We start from the raw sequence: 17,244 nt of genomic DNA, 5'->3' as shown, positions 1-17,244 counted from the left end.
ACGGTGATGAGAAGACTGATGGGACTGAAGACTGACAAATCCCCAGGTCCGGATGGTCTGCATGCTAGGGTACTAAAGGAGGTGGCCCTGGAAATTGCGGATGCATTGGTAATCATTTTCCAATGTTCCTTAGATTCAGGATCAGTTCCTGAGGATTGGAGAATGGCTAATGTTATCCCACTTTTTAAGAAAGGAAGGAGGGAGAAAACAGAGAACTATCGACCTGTCAGCCTGACATCGGTGGTGGGGAAGATGCTAGAGTCCATTATTAAGGATGAAATAGTGGCATATCTAGATAGCAGTAATAGGATTGGGCCGAGCCAGCATGGATTTACCAAGGGTAAATCATGCTTGACTAATCTGTTGGAGTTTTTCGAGGATGTAACCAGGAAGTTAGACGGGGGAGATCCAGTGGATGTAGTGTACCTCGATTTTCAGAAGGCATTTGATAAGGTCCCACATAGGAGATTGGTGGGTAAAATCAAAGCTCAGGGCATCGGGGGGAAGACATTGACATGGATAGAAAACTGGTTGGCAGATAGAAAGCAAAGGGTAGCGGTGAATGGGTGTTTCTCGGAATGGCAGGTGGTGACTAGTGGGGTGCCACAGGGCTCGGTATTGGGACCACAGCTGTATACAATTTACGTCAACGATTTGGATGAAGGCATTGAAAATAACATCAGCAAATTTGCTGATGATACTAAGCTGGGTGGCAGTGTGACATGTGATGAGGATGTTAGGAGAATTCAGGGTGACTTGGATAGGCTGGGTGAGTGGGCAGATACTTGGCAGATGATGTTTAATGTGAATAAGTATGAGCTTATCCACTTTGGGAGTAAGAACAGGAAGGCAGATTATTATCTGAATGGTGTAGAGTTAGGTAAGGGAGAAATACAAAGAGATCTCAGAGTCCTTGTTCATCAGTCACTGAAGGTGAATGAGCAAGTGCAGCAGGCAGTGAAGAAGGCTAATGGAATGTTGGCCTTTATTACAAAGGGAATTGAGTACAAGAGCAAGGAAATCCTCTTGCATTTGTACAGAGCCCTGGTGAGACCACACCTGGAGTACTGTGTACAGTTTTGGTCTCCAGGGTTAAGGAAGGACATCCTGGCTGTAGAGGAAGTGCAGCGTAGATTCATGAGATTAATTCCTGGGATGTCCGGACTGTCTTACGCAGAGAGGTTAGAGAGACTGGGCTTGTTCACGCTGGAATTAAGGAGATTGAGAGGGGATCTGATTGAAACATATAAGATTATTAAGGGATTGGACAAGATAGAGGCAGGAAATATGCTCCAGATGTTGGGAGAGTCCAGTATCAGAGGGCATGGTTTGAGAATAAGGGGTAGGTCATTTAGGACAGAATTAAGGAAAAACTTCTTCTCCCAGAGAGTTGTGGGGGTCTGGAATGCACTGCCTCGGAAGGTAGTGGAGGCCAATTCTCTGGATGCTTTAAAGAAGGAGCTAGATAGGCATCTTATGGATAGGGGAATCAAGGGATATGGGGACAAGGCAGGAACCGGGTATTGATAGTAGTTGATCAGCCATGATCTCAAAATGACGGTGCAGGCTCGAAGGGCAAAATGGTCTACTTCTGCACCTATTGTCTATTGTATCCACACAGCCAAGTTTCCTCTGTTCCCTTGTCTTCTGACATTCTGAATGAGCCTATCATGGGTAAACTTATCGAACGGCTTACTAAAATCCATATATGGTGGTGGGGGGGGGGGGGGGGTGATTGATAAGTTCATGGCCTAAGTTAGAAGGAGTCAATTTTAGAAAACCTAGCACATTTATTTTTCAACATAGTCCCCTCCTACATTTACACACTTAGTCCAGCGGTCGTGGAGCATACGGATCTTGGACCTCCAGAAAGTGTGCACAGGAGGGCTGATTTCTGCAGTTCAACTCTGAGTGATTATGCAGAAAGTTTGAAGTTAATAACTCATCAGTTAAAAACAAATTGAAGGTAGAGAGGTGGATTAGTGATTGATAAGTTCGTGGCCTAAGGTAGAAGGAGAGGAGTTATTAACTTCAAACTTTCTGCCTAATCACTCAGAATTGACTCGCATGTGCATGTAACGAGAGCTGTATAGTTCAACTCCTTCTACCTAAGGCCGCGAACTTATCAATCACCCATCGGTGGACATTTTCTGGAGGTCCAAGATCCATATGCTCCACGACCGCTGGACTAAGTGTGTAAATGTAGGAGGGGACAATGTTGAAAAATAAATGTGCTAGGTTTTCTAAAATTGACTCCTTCTACCTTAGGCCACGAACTTATCAATCACCCCTCATACACTACATCCGCTGCTCTAACTTCAATTTGTTTTGTTTCTCCTTGAAGAATTTGGTCAGGCTCGTGAGGCACTACTGCGTCTGATTATTCCTAATCAGACTCTGCTTCTCAAAATGCTTGTAAATTCTGTCTCTAAGAATCCTCTTCAATAGTTTGCTCATCACTGACTAAGAATCCCAAGTCTATAATTCTCAGGATTATTCCTTTTAACTTTCTTGAACAAATGAGTAACATCTGCCACCCTCCAACCATCTGGTACTAATCCTGTGGCCAGTGAGGATGCAAAGATCTTCAAAGGTGCAGAAATTTCTTCTCTTGCTTCCTGTAGTAATGTGGAACACTTCCTCTCTAGCCCCTCCTAATGTTTTTCAAAAGCTCCAGCACATCCTCTTTCTTAATGTCATCATGTTTCAGCATATCAGCCTGTTATACACTGACCTCACATTCATCAAGGTCCTTCTTAATGTTGAATAATGAAGCAAAGAATTAATTAAGGACCTCTCCTAACCACCTCCAACCCCAGGCACACTTCTGCTTTTACTCCTGATCGATCCTACCTTCACTGTAGTCATCCTCCTGTTCTTCAGTATGTGTAGAATGTTTAGGATTTTTCTTAATCCTACTTACCAAGGCTGTCTCATGTTTCCTTCGAGCACTCCTGAGTCTCTTCTTGAGCTCCTTTCTGTCTATATTAAATTCTCCTCAGCCCTGTCTAATCCTTGCTTCCTAACCTTTGTACTTCATTCTTCATCTTGACAATGTTCACATCTCTTCTCAACCATCATGCCTTTACTCTATTACCCTTTCCCTGCCTCTCCGGGACAAACCTATCCATAACTCCAAGCAAGTACTCCCTAAACAACCTCTACATGTCTGCTGGGTATTTCCGCCAAAATATTGAGAACATCTGTTCCCCATTTATGTACCCAAATTCCTGCCTGATAGCATCATAATTCACCCTCTCCTAACTTTTCCATATCATCTGCTCCTATCTCTGTCCAAGGCGATGGTAAAAGTCAGGAAGTTGTGGTCACTGTCTGAACATCAAGATGGTTCCCACTAGAGGGGTAGAGAGACACACAGTGCTGTAAGATAAAGGGGCAGGCAGATGTACAAGTTTTCTTTTCAGATAATGAATCTGTGGAATTCTCTACTTCAGATAGTTGTGGAGGTTAGATCACTAGGGGAAATTTAAAGAGGAGGCAGTTAATTTTTGATGAGGGCTCTGTTGAACTGGCACAGAAGAGTCAAGGCCTTGTACAAATCTCCAACTATTCAAGCTCCTATTTTTGTGTATCCTTGTACTTCCTTGCTGTAATCTACTCATCTCTCTGACACAGTGGTGTCAAGGAAACAACCTCTCCCTCAATGTTGCAAAAATAAAGGAGCTGGTTGTGGATTACAGGAGGAATGGAGACAGGTGTTGCAAAGGTGGGATGTGTAATTATAAGGGAATATAAGTTAAGTTATGATTAATAATTAAATAGTTATGGAAATAGTTGAACTTCTATTAATGGTGATTAATAATTGGTTGAAAATGAATCATTATTATTACGAACAAAACCTGTTCTACTTGATGAGATGTAACTCTTATGTTTTGTGATGTACTCCTAATAAACCGTAGGGAAGTTTAAGTTTCAAGAGGTAAATCAGTGAAGTTCTCTATAATGGGTAATGAAATAGTGGAAAATAGATGAATGTGGATTAAACATAGTATGTATGATATGGGGTATATAAATTAATGGGGATTAAACATAGTATGTATTATGTACGATATACATATTATGTACTTATGTACTATATACATAATATGTGGCCTGGCCAACTTGATATCAATGGATCTGGGGTTGAGAGGGTAAACAGCCTTAAGTTCTTCAGCATCCACATCACCGAGGACCTCACGTGATCTGTACAACACAGCTGTGTGGTAAAAAAGACACAACAGTGCCACTTTCACCTCAGACAGTTGAGGAAGTTTGGTATAGGTCCCCAAATTGTAAGAACTTTCTACAGGGGTGCAATTGAGAGCATCCTGACTGTCTGCATCACTGCCTGGTATGGGAACTCTACCTCCCTTAATCACAGGACTCTGCAGAGTGTGGTGCAGACAGCCCAATGCACCTGCAGTTGTCAACCTCCCATGATTTAGGACATTTACAAAGACAGGTGTGAGAAAAGGCCTGAAGGATCTTTGAGGACCTAAGTCACCCAACCACAATCTATTCCAGCTGCTACCATCTGGGAAACGGCACCGCAGCATAAAAGCCAGGACCAACAAGTTCCGGGGCAGCTTCTTCCACCAGGCCATCAGACCGATTAACTCACACTGATCTGAGTGTATTTCTATGTTACATTGACTGTTCTGCTTATTATAAATTATTACAAATTGCCACGATTGCACATTGCACATTTAGATGGAGATGTAACAAAAATTTTTTTACTGCTCATGTATATGAAGGATGTAAGAAATAAAGTCAATTCAAATTCACTTTGCACCAGGTCATTAACAACAGAAAGCATTAAAATTATTGATGTGTCTTTACTTGCAAAACTACAGCAGGAATCTCTTACCCAATGAGACAATTTTCCTTCAGGATAAAGCTTCCTAATCTCAGTAACTGCAAAATATGCTGGCAAAAGACAAGCGTTCCTGTCCAGGATATATGCCACAACCTGGAAAGATTAATGGAAGGAATAGCCATTACATTCAGAAGAAAATATTTGAACTAATCAATATAAAACAAAACAAATTCAAATATTGGTTTTGTCAGTGTAATTAAATTAGGTTAAAAGCAAATTATGTGCACATGCTAGAATTCCAAAAAGATTAGTTTATTGCTTGGCATTCATTATTTCATTGAGAATGAAAGAACATTGTTATCAAAAGAACAAAATGCAATCTTATCAAATGTGGAAGTACCAGCACGAGTCCAAACAAGATCAGATTACTGTTTAATATTGACTTCAAATATGGGAAACGATATTTCAAAAACTTACATCTTTGGCTGTTTGCAACTGCTGTACAACAGCGGAGCTGACGGTGTTGGGAATAGTTTGCATTTTCTCTAAGATTGCTTTCAACAGATCTCTTACACCCTAAAAGATTAAATTATGCTTTAAAAATTAATATTGACAAGTATTCCTTTAAGCCCACTAGCCAAATGCATTTAAGAATACATAAACTTTTATTATCACTAGATACACATACAAGGTTCACACACAAAATGCTGGAGGAACTCAGTAGGTCAGGCAACATCAATGGAAATCAATAGTTGACATTTTGGACTGAGACCCTTCATCAGGACTGGAAAGGAAGGGGAACAAAGTTAGAACAAGAAGGTGGAGGGAGGGGAAGGAGCATGCTTGAAGGTGATAGATGAAGTCAGGTGGTTGGCAGAGGGGATGAAGAAAGAAGCTGGGAGGTGATAGGTGGAAAAAGTAAAGCACTGGAGAAGGAATCTGATAGGAGAGGAGAGGAGAGCTGGACCACTGGAGAAAGAGAACAAGGGGGTGACAAGAAGTAAGAGGCAAGAATAGAGAGTTGAAGAAGAGGGAAGGGACGGGGCAAATATGACTGGAAGGAGAAAATCAATGTTCACGCCATCAGGTTGGAGGCTACCTAGATGTGGCATTGTGCCTCCAACCTGAGAACGGACTCATTGTGGCAGAAGAGGAGGCCTTGTACCGACATATTAGAATGGGAACGGGGTTAGAAATTAGAATGCCTGGTCACCAGGAAATACTGCCTTTTGCATATGAAGGAAAGATGCTTGAGAAAGCTAATCTATGCCAAGTTTCACCGATGTTGAGGAGGCCGCATCAGGAGCACTGAATACATTAGTCAACCCAGTAAGATATGCAGGTGAAGAGTTACCTCATCTGGAAGGACTGATTGGGGCCCAGAATGGATCTGACTGAAGAGGTGAATGGGCAGGCGTAGCACTTCAGTGGCTTGTAGAAATAAGTGCCGGGAGGGAGATTAGTGGGGAGGGATGAATGGACACACAGGAATGATCCCTGTGGAAAATGGAGAGATGGGGAATAGTAAATTCCCGTTGAAAATGGCACAAGTTGTGGAGAATGATGTGTTGGGTGTGGAGACTCATGGGATGGTAGGTGAGGACAACATGAACTATATCCCTATTAAGGCAGTGTGAATATCTAGAAAACGGAGGAGCTGCGTCCTTTTTCATTGGTGGAAAAAGGAAAACCCCATTCTTTGAAGAATTAGGACATCTCTGATGTCTTGGAAAGGAAGACCTCATCCAAGAAAAAGTAATGTCATTTTTACAGGAGACAGGGTGAGAAGAGGTATAGTCAAGATAGCTTTGGGAATTGGTAGGTGTATAGAAGAGATCAGTAGACAGTTTACCTCAAGAGAGGAGAGAGAGAGAGGAGAGAGAGAGAGAGGAGAGAGAGAGAGGAGAGAGAGAGAGAGGAGAGAGAGAGAGAGGAGAGAGAGAGGAGAGAGAGAGAGAGAGAGGAGAGAGAGAGAGAGAGAGAGGGGAAGGTGTATAGAAGAGATCAGTAGACAGTATACCTCAAGAGAGAGGAGAGAGAGAGAGAGAGAGAGAGAAGAAGAAAGAAAGAAAGGGGTGAGAGGTGTCAGAAATGGACCAGGGGAATTTAAGGGCAGGGTGGAACTTGGAGGTGAAGAAATTGACGAGCTCAGAATGAATGCATGAACCAGCACCTTTGCAGTAGTCAATAGCACAGAAAGAGTTGGGGAGCATTTCCAGGAAGAAGTGGAAGGTGGATTGTTCCATACAGCCAACGAAAAGGCAGGTGTAGCTGCGGCCCATGTGGGTGTTCTTGGGTACACCTCAAATTTGGAGAAAATGAGAGGAGCCAAAAGAGAAATTGTTGCGTGTGAGAACCAGTTCCACCAGATGGAGGAGGGTGGCGGTAGAGGTGAACTGATCAGATCTCATTGACAAAGAAGCAGAGGGCTTTAGGCCTTCTTGACGGGGGATAGAAGTATATAGAGTTTGAACATCCATGGTAAAAATAAGGTGATCAGGGCCAGGGGACTGCAATTTGTTAAGGAGACTGAGAGCATATGAAGTGTGTGGATGGGGGGGGGGGGGGGGGGGGGGGGGGAGAGGGTAAGGGAATGAACCAAGGAGGATAAAATGGAGTTGAGGTACGTGGACACAAGTTCAGTGGGGCGGGCAGGAGCAGGCAGAAACAATGGGTCTACCCATACAATCAGGTCTGTGGAACTTGGGTATGAGGAAGAAACAAGCAGTGTGTGGTAAGGGAACTGTGAGTTTGGTGGCAGACGATAGGAGATCTCCAGGGTTGATGAGTTTGGTGATGGTGCAGGAGACGTGATAGCCCCAAGTGGGGTCCTTTTCAATGGTTAAGTAAGATTTAAGGTTTTAATATTTTAAAAACAAAACCACATTAGAATTGATAATTATCTAAAATGATTTCAATTATTAGCAAAAAAATATTAATTTAACCAACATTTTTGCTTATAATTAGAAATTGCTACTAGCGTCAAGGTGAAGGTGATTTAATCAGTTCTTTGCATAGTACCTTGTAGTCAACACCTCCTATTATTTTTCGAATCAGTTTAAATGTTAGAGCCCAAAGCTGCATTCTCTCCCATTCCAGACTTTCAGAATTGATTAGGGATTCACAGACCAGTCTGGTAAAATATACAGAAAATCACTTCAAAATATTTCCACAAAATTAACCATTGTGATCACACACATTGAGATAACTCACACATTACAGGATTTGCTGTTAATTCTTAAGATGTCAGTAATGCAAATATTACTCAATATATTGAGAAAAAGGATCTCAATCACAACGCAAAATATATTTTTAAGGATCGCCACTTATTGCCGTAAGCTAACAGGTGACATATTCCATTATATTCTCAGTTTATGTTGCGAAGAAGTTCCAACAAAGAATTGTGAGGACTGATGAGAGGATCATCGGAGTCTCTCTTCCACTCAGCAGAGGCATTTATTAGGAGTGCTACATACGCAAGGTGCTTATCATTGGCAGTGATCTCTCCCATCCACCCAACAATTTCTTTGACGTCCTACCATCAGGCAGGAGATCCCATGGCATTAGGACAAGAACTGATAGAAACATAGAAAATAGGTGCCAGAGTAGGCCATTTGGCCCTTTGAGCCTGCACCGCCATTCAGTATGATCATGGTTGATCATCCAACTCAGAACCCTGTACCTGCTTTCTCTCCATACCCCCGATCCCTTTAGCCACAAGGGCCATATCTAACTTCCTCTTAAATATAGCCAATGAACCGGCCTCAACTGTTTCTTGTGGTAGAGAATTCCACAGATTCACCACTCTCTGTGTGAAGAAGTTTTTCCTCATCTGTCCTAAAAGGCTTCCCCTTTATCCTTAAACTGTGACCCCTCGTTCTGGACTTCCCAAACATCGGAAATAATCTTCCTGCATCTAGCCTGTCCAATCCCTTTAGAATTTTATACGTTTCAATAAGATCCCCCCTCAATCTTCTAAATTCCAGTGAGTATAAGCCTAGTCGATCCAGTCTTTCTTCATATGAAAGTCCTGCCATCCCAGGAATCAATCTGGTGAACCTTCTCTGTACTATCTCTATGGCAAGAATGTCTTTCCTCAGATTAGGGGACCAAAATTGCACACAATATTCTAGGTGCGGTCTCACCAAGGCCTTGTACAAATGCAGTAGAACCTCCCTGCTCCTGTACTCAAATCCTTTTGCTATGAATGCCAACATACCATTTGCCTTTTTCACCGCCTGCTGTACCTGCATGCGGTGTACAATGACACCCAAGTCTTGTTGCACCTCCCCTTTTCCTAATCAGCCACCGTTCAGATAATAATCTGTTTTCCTGTTCTTGCAACCGAAGTGGATAACCTCACATTTATCCACATTAAATTGCATCTGCCATGAATTTGCCCACTCACCTAACCTATCCAAGTCACCCTGCATCCTCTTAGCATCCTCCTCACAGCTAACACCGCCGCCCAGCTTTGTGTCATCCGTAAACTTGGAGATGCTGCATTTAATTCCCTCGTCTAAATCATTAATATATATTGTTAACAACTGGGGTCCCAGCACTGAGCCTTGCGGTACCCCACTAGTCACTGCCTGCCATTCTGAAAAGGTCCCGTTTACTCCCACTCTTTGCTTCCTGTCTGCCAACCAATTCTCTATCCACATCAATACCATACCCTCAATACCGTGTGCTTTAAGTTTGCACACTAATCTCCTGTGTGGGATCTTGTCAAAAGCCTTTTGAACATCTAAATATACCACATCCACTGGCTCTCCCCTATCCACTCTACTAGTTACATCTTCAAAAAATTCTATAAGATTCATCAGACATGATTTTCCTTTCACAAATCCATGCTGACTTTGTCCGATGATTTCACCTCTTTCCAAATGTGCTGTTATCACATCTTTGATATCAGACTAGCATTTTCCCCACCACCGATGTCAGACTAACCGGTCTATAATTCCCTGGTTTCTCTCTCCCTCCTTTTTCAAAAAGTGGGGTTACATTAGCTACCCTCCCATCCTCAGGAACTAATCCAGAATCTAAGGAGTTTTGAAAAATTATCACTAATACATCCACTATTTCTTGGGCTACTTCCTTAAGCACTCTGGCCCTGGGGATTTATCTGCCTTTAATCCCTTCAATTTACCTAACACCACTTCCCTACTAACACGTATTTCCCTCAGTTCCTCCATCTCACTAGACCCTCGGTCCCTTACTATTTCCAGAAGATTATTTATGTCCTCCTTAGTGAAGACAGAACCAAAGTAGTTAATCAATTGGTCTGCCATGTCTTTGTTCCCTATGATCAATTCACCTGTTTCTGACTGTAAGGGACCTACATTTGTCTTGACCAATCTTTTTCTTTTCACATATCTATAAAAGCTTTTACAGTCAGTTTTTAAGTTCCCTGCCAGCTTTCTCTCATAATCTTTTTTCCCTTTCCTAATTAAGCCCTTTGTTCTCCTCTGCTGGTCTCTGAATTTCTCCCAATCCTCAGGTGTGCCGCTTTGTTTTGCTAATTTATATGTTTCTTCTTTGGACTTGATACTATCCCTAATTTCCCTTGTCAGCCATGGGTGCACTACCCTCCCTGGTTTATTATTTTGCCAAACTGGGATGAACAATTGTTGTAGTTCATCCATGCGATCTTTAAATGCTTGCCATTGCATATCCACCGTCAACCCTTTAAGTATCATTTGCCAGTCTATCTTAGCTAATTCACGTCTCATACCTTCAAAGTTACCCTTCTTTAAGTTCAGAACCTTTGTTTCTGAATTAACTATGTCACTCTCCATCTTAATGAAGAATTCCACCATATTATGGTCACTCTTACCCAAGGGGCCTCACACGACAAGATTGCTAACTAACCCTTCCTCATTGCTCAATACCCAATCTAGAATGGCCTGCTCTCTAGTTGGTTCCTCGACATGTTGGTTCAGAAAACCATCCCGCATACATTCCAAGAAATCCTCTTCCTCAGCACCCTTACCAATTTGGTTCACCCAATCTATATGTAGATTGAAGTCACCCATTATAACTACTGTTCCTTTATTGCACACATTTCTAATTTCCTGTTTAATGCCATCCCCAACCTCACTACTACTGTTAGGTGGCCTGTACACAACTCCCACCAGCGCTTTCTGCCCCTTAGTGTTATGCAGTTCTCCCCATATCGATTCCACATCCTCCAGGCTAATGTCCTTCCTTTCTATTGTGTTAATCTCCTCTCTAACCAGCAATGTTACCCCACCTCCTTTTCTTTCCTGTCTATCCCTCCTGAATATTGAATATCCCTGGATGTTGAGCTCCCATCCTTGGTCACCCTGGAGCCATGTCTCTGTGATCCCAACTATATCATATTCATTAATAACTACCTGCACATTCAATTCATCCACCTTGTTACAAATGTTCCTCACATTGACACACAAAGCCTTCAGGCTTGTTTTTACAACACTCTTAGCCCTTATACAATTATGTTGAAAAGTGGCTCTTTTTGCTTTTTGCCCTGGACGATAGGATGAGAAATAGTTTCTCCCCCCAGGCTGTAAGACTACTAAACGCATTGCCACCACTCAGGTCTCTTCATGTTTGCAGAGCTGGTAGCATATACTGTGATAAATGCAACATATTATTTGTTAATTTATTTGTAGTAATATTACTTTATGTGTTATAGTACTGTGTTGTGCACTTTGGTCTGGAGGAACATTATTTCTTTTGGTGGTATACAGGTATGCGGTTGAATGACAATAAAATGAACTTGAACTTCAAACCCCCTCTGTTAAAGGGGACTTAATGTTAACTGTTACAAGTATTGAAAGCAGGGTTATAAGACATAGGAGCAGAATCAGGCCATCTGGCCCATCGAGTCTGCTCCGCCATTCAATTAAGACTGATCCTTTCTTTTCTCCTCCTCATCTCCAGTTCCCGGCCTTCTCCTCATAACCTTTGATGCCATGTCCAATCGAGAATCTATCTGATCTGATTAAAGTTCAATGTTGGAGCATTCTATTTCATCACTGACACTGTTCTTTCACAATTGGAATGCTTTTTAAAAAAAAAAACTAGTTTTACCTGAATTCACATAATATTCTTCGATAGCACGTCAAACCAGTGAACAGTTGCTGTGGTGGTTAAACTACTAGCACAAATAATCTGCTTGGGTATAAAGTATTGAAGCTGAACTTGACCCAATCAGAGCAAAAATCAATCTTACTCAGGTCCAGAGCAGAATTTTTTTTGTTTTTTTATATCCAACCTGACCTATCAATGCTATTTTATTGGGTTCTATGGGGCCAAGTTAGGTAGCCAGATCTTACAGTGCAACCAGGCATTGAGAATTAGGAATCCCCTCTTGAGCGTTACATTCACCCTCCTGGCTATTTCTAGACAATCTGCTTCGAGCCTAGTGTATCATTTATAAAGAGCTACTATAGCTCGATCTGATTCCACTTACATCATTTTTTATTTTTGCTACCCAACCTGAACCCTACAGATATAATTTGGTCACTGCAGATTGAGGCTGAGTAACTGGTCTCCAGCCAGTACATTGCATATAACTGTAAACTGGTGTAAAATGTCAAAGCCCGACCACAGTGTTCAAGAACACCATTAAAATTATAGCATAGTTAAATAAATCCTGTAAAGCTATTTCCCAAATGCCAGTAGTTAGCTTTGTTATGGAGAAAATTCACATAATGAGAGTACCTCTTAGAACACATAATTTCCTTTATGATAAAAACATAGCAAAGAGCTATAGTAGATAAGCTAAACAAATAACACTATCAGAATAAGTCACATTCTAAAGCTGTAAAATTTGATATACTCATAGCAATTAAGTATTTTCAAATTTCATGCATTTGATTATTTGATAAATTTAAATCATTCATCCAACAAAAAAATTAAAACATTTTGCTTTCTCCTTTTGGTTATACCTGGGTGGTAGCAGTCCACTTTCAACTGCCATAGCCAAGCAATCATACAGAAAGGAAATCCTCTTGGGGTTGTGCTGTCCATGGATGAAGCGAACAATCCACAGCACACACTGTTCATGTGATTCCTAGCAGTCAAAAGTATTTATCAATGCATCATATGAAGAACTTCATACAAAATTAAGTTAACTTTAACTGAAAATATATTTCAGGTAAATACAGTGGATTCTGGTTAATTGGGGCACATCAGAAGTTTAATGGAAATAATTAAAAGGTATAAAAAGACAAACTGTCATTTAAATGAGTAAAAATAAATGTATTTAAGCTACATACAGGATAAATTAGAACACTACCAATACTTCCACAGTGCTATAAAACTGTGTATTAGTTCCAAATAGTTACCAATGGAGGAATTCATCTGTGTTCTTTTGAATGACTATAAAAGAACAAAATCAGCTCAGATACCTAGTGCAGATAATGGACTGCTTCGTACAATGTTTTAGACAATGTTTGTATCCTCCAAATCTTCATTTTCATTGTAAGATTCAAGACGATTGTCGATATCTTCAAATTATTTGTAATCCATAACTTGTTGAAGTAATGAAACCATTTCACTTTCACTCCCAGCAGTTTCTGGCATCTCTGAGCCTGAATGCTTGAAACCACGGTGAGCAAAACAGTTCCAAATTGTCTTACTGCTTATTTCTCACCAACTATCAGTGATGAAAATCACTGCTTTTTGAACACAAACACACAACTGATGCTATTTAAAAACTAATTGCTCATAGCACAGTGTAGTATCTAACTGCCACACAAGTGTACGCAACTGATGCTAGTTAGAAACTTTTCAGCAAGTGTCCTGTCCCAATTAAGCATCATGGTATCCCAAATAAACGAAAGGAATCCTGAATATTTCTTTCTTTTTAGATTTTGTTCTTTAAGAATTGTCCCAAATAAATGGCTGCCCTGATTTACTGATGGCCCAATTAACCAAATCCACTGTAATGATCTTTTGGATTCTAACCTGAGGGAGTGTCACCCAGAGTTGTCTAAATGCTCCAAGACAACTGATCAGCTTGGTTCTTTCATCTTCAGCTGTGTCCATAAACATACTGTGAAAGATTTGTTTAAAAATGTTTATAAACAAAAACAAGTATCGACACAAGGCAATTAACTGCCAAGTGTTTTAAGTTTTGTAAAGAAACAGACTACAAATACATATGTTATAAAAATTCTACATTGTAGCTCCTAACTAATCATCAAAAATCAATGTTTGGAAGTATTTTCCTTTTCCATTATATATTTACTCAACTATATTCTTCTGGTTAGGTTATTCTGTTAATGCATTTGATGTTAATCAGCATAATTGATGTTTTATATCCCAAGGTCCTTGGAAATTAATTGTGGCACTAACCACATTTTGACTGGGCACATAAAAATATGAAACCTGATGGAGAGACTGAGCAAAGTGGTGACTGACAATTGGTTCACATCAATGCTGATCGCATATTTGTGGATCAGACTTCCATGAAACAACTTGCAAGCCAATTTAAAGTGCAGGCCAGGATATTGATATAATAAGTTATTGAAAAGCAAAATGTGAACATAGTGGCTACTTCACAATAAATGTTTTCTGTAATAGAAAAACTGTAGCATTTGATGGCCCTTGATTCCCCTGGTGTTACACAAGGAGAAATGATGGGCAAATTGAATGGAACTACAAGAAAGGTGCCAGAATACTGATTGAAAGATCAGTGATTAATGAAGTGGAGACACGAGACTGCAGAATAATGAAGTGTTTGAAGTTGCTATTTTGGACAAGCAAAACAATGAATGGTGTTAGGGACATAATAAAGTTGTAATGAAGAACTAACAGATAGGAATGAAAGAGGTCTTCAGGGCCTAAGATGTCAAAAGAAGCAGCTAAAGGAAGTGAAAGATTGAACTCCCAAGTAATTGTTAGAAACAATGCAAATGGATGTTTTAGATTTCAGAAGGAACAGGTTCCCTCGAAAACAGGTAAAAGATTATATAAACCACCAAAAAATAAACTGTAGTACAAAGAATTTAACTTATTGTTAACTAACATCTGAGCTTAAGAGTCATTTTAGGAACATACAGATGCAAAAACTGCTTGGGAAAAAAAACCCAAAGACTTTACGTTATATAGCAGTTTTTCTTACCTCAAGACATGTTAGAGCATCTTTGCAATCAATGGCTGTAAAAATGTTGTCCATGTTATAACATCAAAAAGATTGATACCAATATAGTTACAGAAATTGAGGGCTGGGGTGATTGACACTAAAGAAATGAGGCCTGGAGCAGATCAGTCATTTGTGTGTGGAAGGTCATGTTTGACAAATCTGATTGAATTTTTTGAAGAGGTTACAAGGAAAGTTGACGAGGGTAAAGTAGTGGATGTCGTCTATATGGACTTCAGTAAGGCCTTTGACAAGGGTTCCACACGGAAGGTTAGTTAGGAAGGTTCAATCATTAGGTATTAATATTGAAGTAGTAAAATAGATTCAACAGTGGCGGGATAGGAGATGCCAGAGGGTAGTGGTGGATAACTGTTTGTCAGGTTGGAGGCCGGGGACTAGTGGTGTGCCTCAGGGATCTGTACTGGTCCAATGCTGTTTGTCATATACATTAATGATCTGGATGATTACCAGATCTGGTAAATTGGATTAGTAAGTATGCAGATGATACTGAGGTAGGTGGCGTTGTGGATAATGAAGTAGGATTTCAAAGTTTGCAGAGAGATTTAGGCCAGTTAGAAGAGCGGGCTGAGCGATGGCAGATGGAGTTTAATGCTGATAAGTGTGAGGTGCTACATTTTGGTAGGAATAATCCAAATAGGACATACATGGTAAATGGTAGGGCATTGAAGAATGCAGTAGAACAGAGTGATCTAGGAATAATGGTGCATGGTTCCCTGAAGGTGGAATCTCATGTGGATAGGGTGGTGAAGAAAGCTTTTGGTATCTTGGCCTTTATAAATCAGAGCATTGAGTATAGGAGTTGGGATGTAATGTTAAAATTGTACAAGGCATTGGTAAGGCCAAATTTGGAGTATTGTGTACAGTTCTGGTCACCGAATTATAGGAAAGATGTCAACAAAATAGAGAGAGTATAGAGAAGATTTACTAGAATGTTACCTGGGTTTCAGCACCTAAGTTACAGGGAATGATTGAACAAGTTAGGTCTTTATTCTTTGGAGCGTAGAAGGTTGAGGGGGGACTTGATAGAGGTATTTAAAATTATGAGGGGGATAGATAGAGTTGACGTGGATAGGCTTTTTCCATTGAGAGTAGGGGAGATTCATACAACAGGACATGAGTTGAGACTTAGGGGGCAAAAGTTTAAGGGTAAAATGAGGATGAATTTCTTTACTCAGAGAGTGGTAGCTGTGTGGAATGAGCTTCCAGTAGAAGTGGTAGAGGCAGGTTCGGTATTGTCATTTAAAGCAAAATTGGATAGGTATATGGACAGGAAAGGAATGGAGGGTTATGGGCTGAGTGCAGGTCAGTGGGATTAGGTGAGAATAAGTGTTCGGCATGGACTAGAAGCGCCAAGATGGCCTGTTTCCGTGCTGTAATTGTTATATGGTTATATGATCATGTTCATGTTGAACGCCACGGCAGTTTGTGGGAGCTATGTGGCCTACCATTTCTTAGGTATGTAAGGTTGCACAAAACAAAATGTGGAAAAGAGTACATTGAACATTTTAGGGGCAAGAGCCTTCATCAAGATAAGGTCTTGGCCCTAAATGTCAAATGTACTCTTTTCCAGTGATGGAGCCTGGCCTGCGTAGTTCCTCCATCAATTTGTATGTGTTGCTTGGATTTCATGGAAGATTAGGTGGGGCAAGGGATAAACATCCCATTCTTCTTAAAAGCTTCAATTCAAGAGAAGAGAAAGAGTCGTGGTTTAATGTCTCTGTCAAAAGGCAGACATCAGTGATGTCATTGGTGTAAGATGCCTCGTGAAATTAAAAAAACGTAGTATTTTGTCAGCTTTGTGCCAATTGTGAGGTTAAACAAAGACTAATTAAGTAAACCTGCTTATTTTCCTTCAAACACTACATGTGAAAATTAGGATTTGCAAACTCTATCACACAATAAACAACCAGCTCGACAGATTAATAGTGAACAGGCAGTGCAAAATGCTCTAAAATTCAATCTTGCTTGCTGTCAACTTCACCCAAGTAAACGCAATGAAATTTGCAGTCAGATATATGGTCAACACATGTTTAGTGCCATCAACCTAACAAGTTTCTAATCCCTTATTTCTTCAGACTGTGGCGGCTACAATTACAAGCCGCACCATCAACTGGGCATATTAAGTGTCCTGTAGCCGACCAACCTCCTGATAGTCTGGTAAACGACTGAGTTGTTGCATTTCACCAGCCTAAGTAGATGGGGCTGGATAACTGGATTGTGCCATTCTGCTACAGCCCCAGAGGGGTGTTCTCTGGAGCTGCTTCATTTATGCCGT

The 17,244-nt window shown here is 40.7% G+C and overlaps 1 protein-coding gene across 3 annotated transcripts in view; it reads right to left on the bottom strand.

Moving 5' to 3' along the window:
- The window catches only part of med23 (mediator complex subunit 23), a 115,356-nt gene that overhangs the window by 85,843 nt on the left and 12,269 nt on the right, over positions 1 to 17,244 (bottom strand). For all 3 annotated transcript variants that reach the window (XM_073057264.1, XM_073057265.1, XM_073057266.1), the window contains exons 3-7: positions 13,772 to 13,859; positions 12,751 to 12,875; positions 7,838 to 7,949; positions 5,294 to 5,392; positions 4,868 to 4,969 (exon numbers count right to left, since the gene is read on the bottom strand). In XM_073057264.1, coding sequence (XP_072913365.1) covers positions 4,868 to 4,969; positions 5,294 to 5,392; positions 7,838 to 7,949; positions 12,751 to 12,875; positions 13,772 to 13,859 — 526 coding nt within the window. The remainder of the gene's footprint in view (positions 1 to 4,867; positions 4,970 to 5,293; positions 5,393 to 7,837; positions 7,950 to 12,750; positions 12,876 to 13,771; positions 13,860 to 17,244) is intronic.

The sequence above is a fragment of the Hemitrygon akajei genome, chromosome 9 (assembly GCF_048418815.1).
Source record: "Hemitrygon akajei chromosome 9, sHemAka1.3, whole genome shotgun sequence".
Classification (NCBI taxonomy): Eukaryota; Metazoa; Chordata; class Chondrichthyes; order Myliobatiformes; family Dasyatidae; genus Hemitrygon; species Hemitrygon akajei.
The sequence above is the reverse complement of the archived record's forward strand: the minus strand, read 5'-3'. Positions and strand labels throughout refer to the sequence as shown.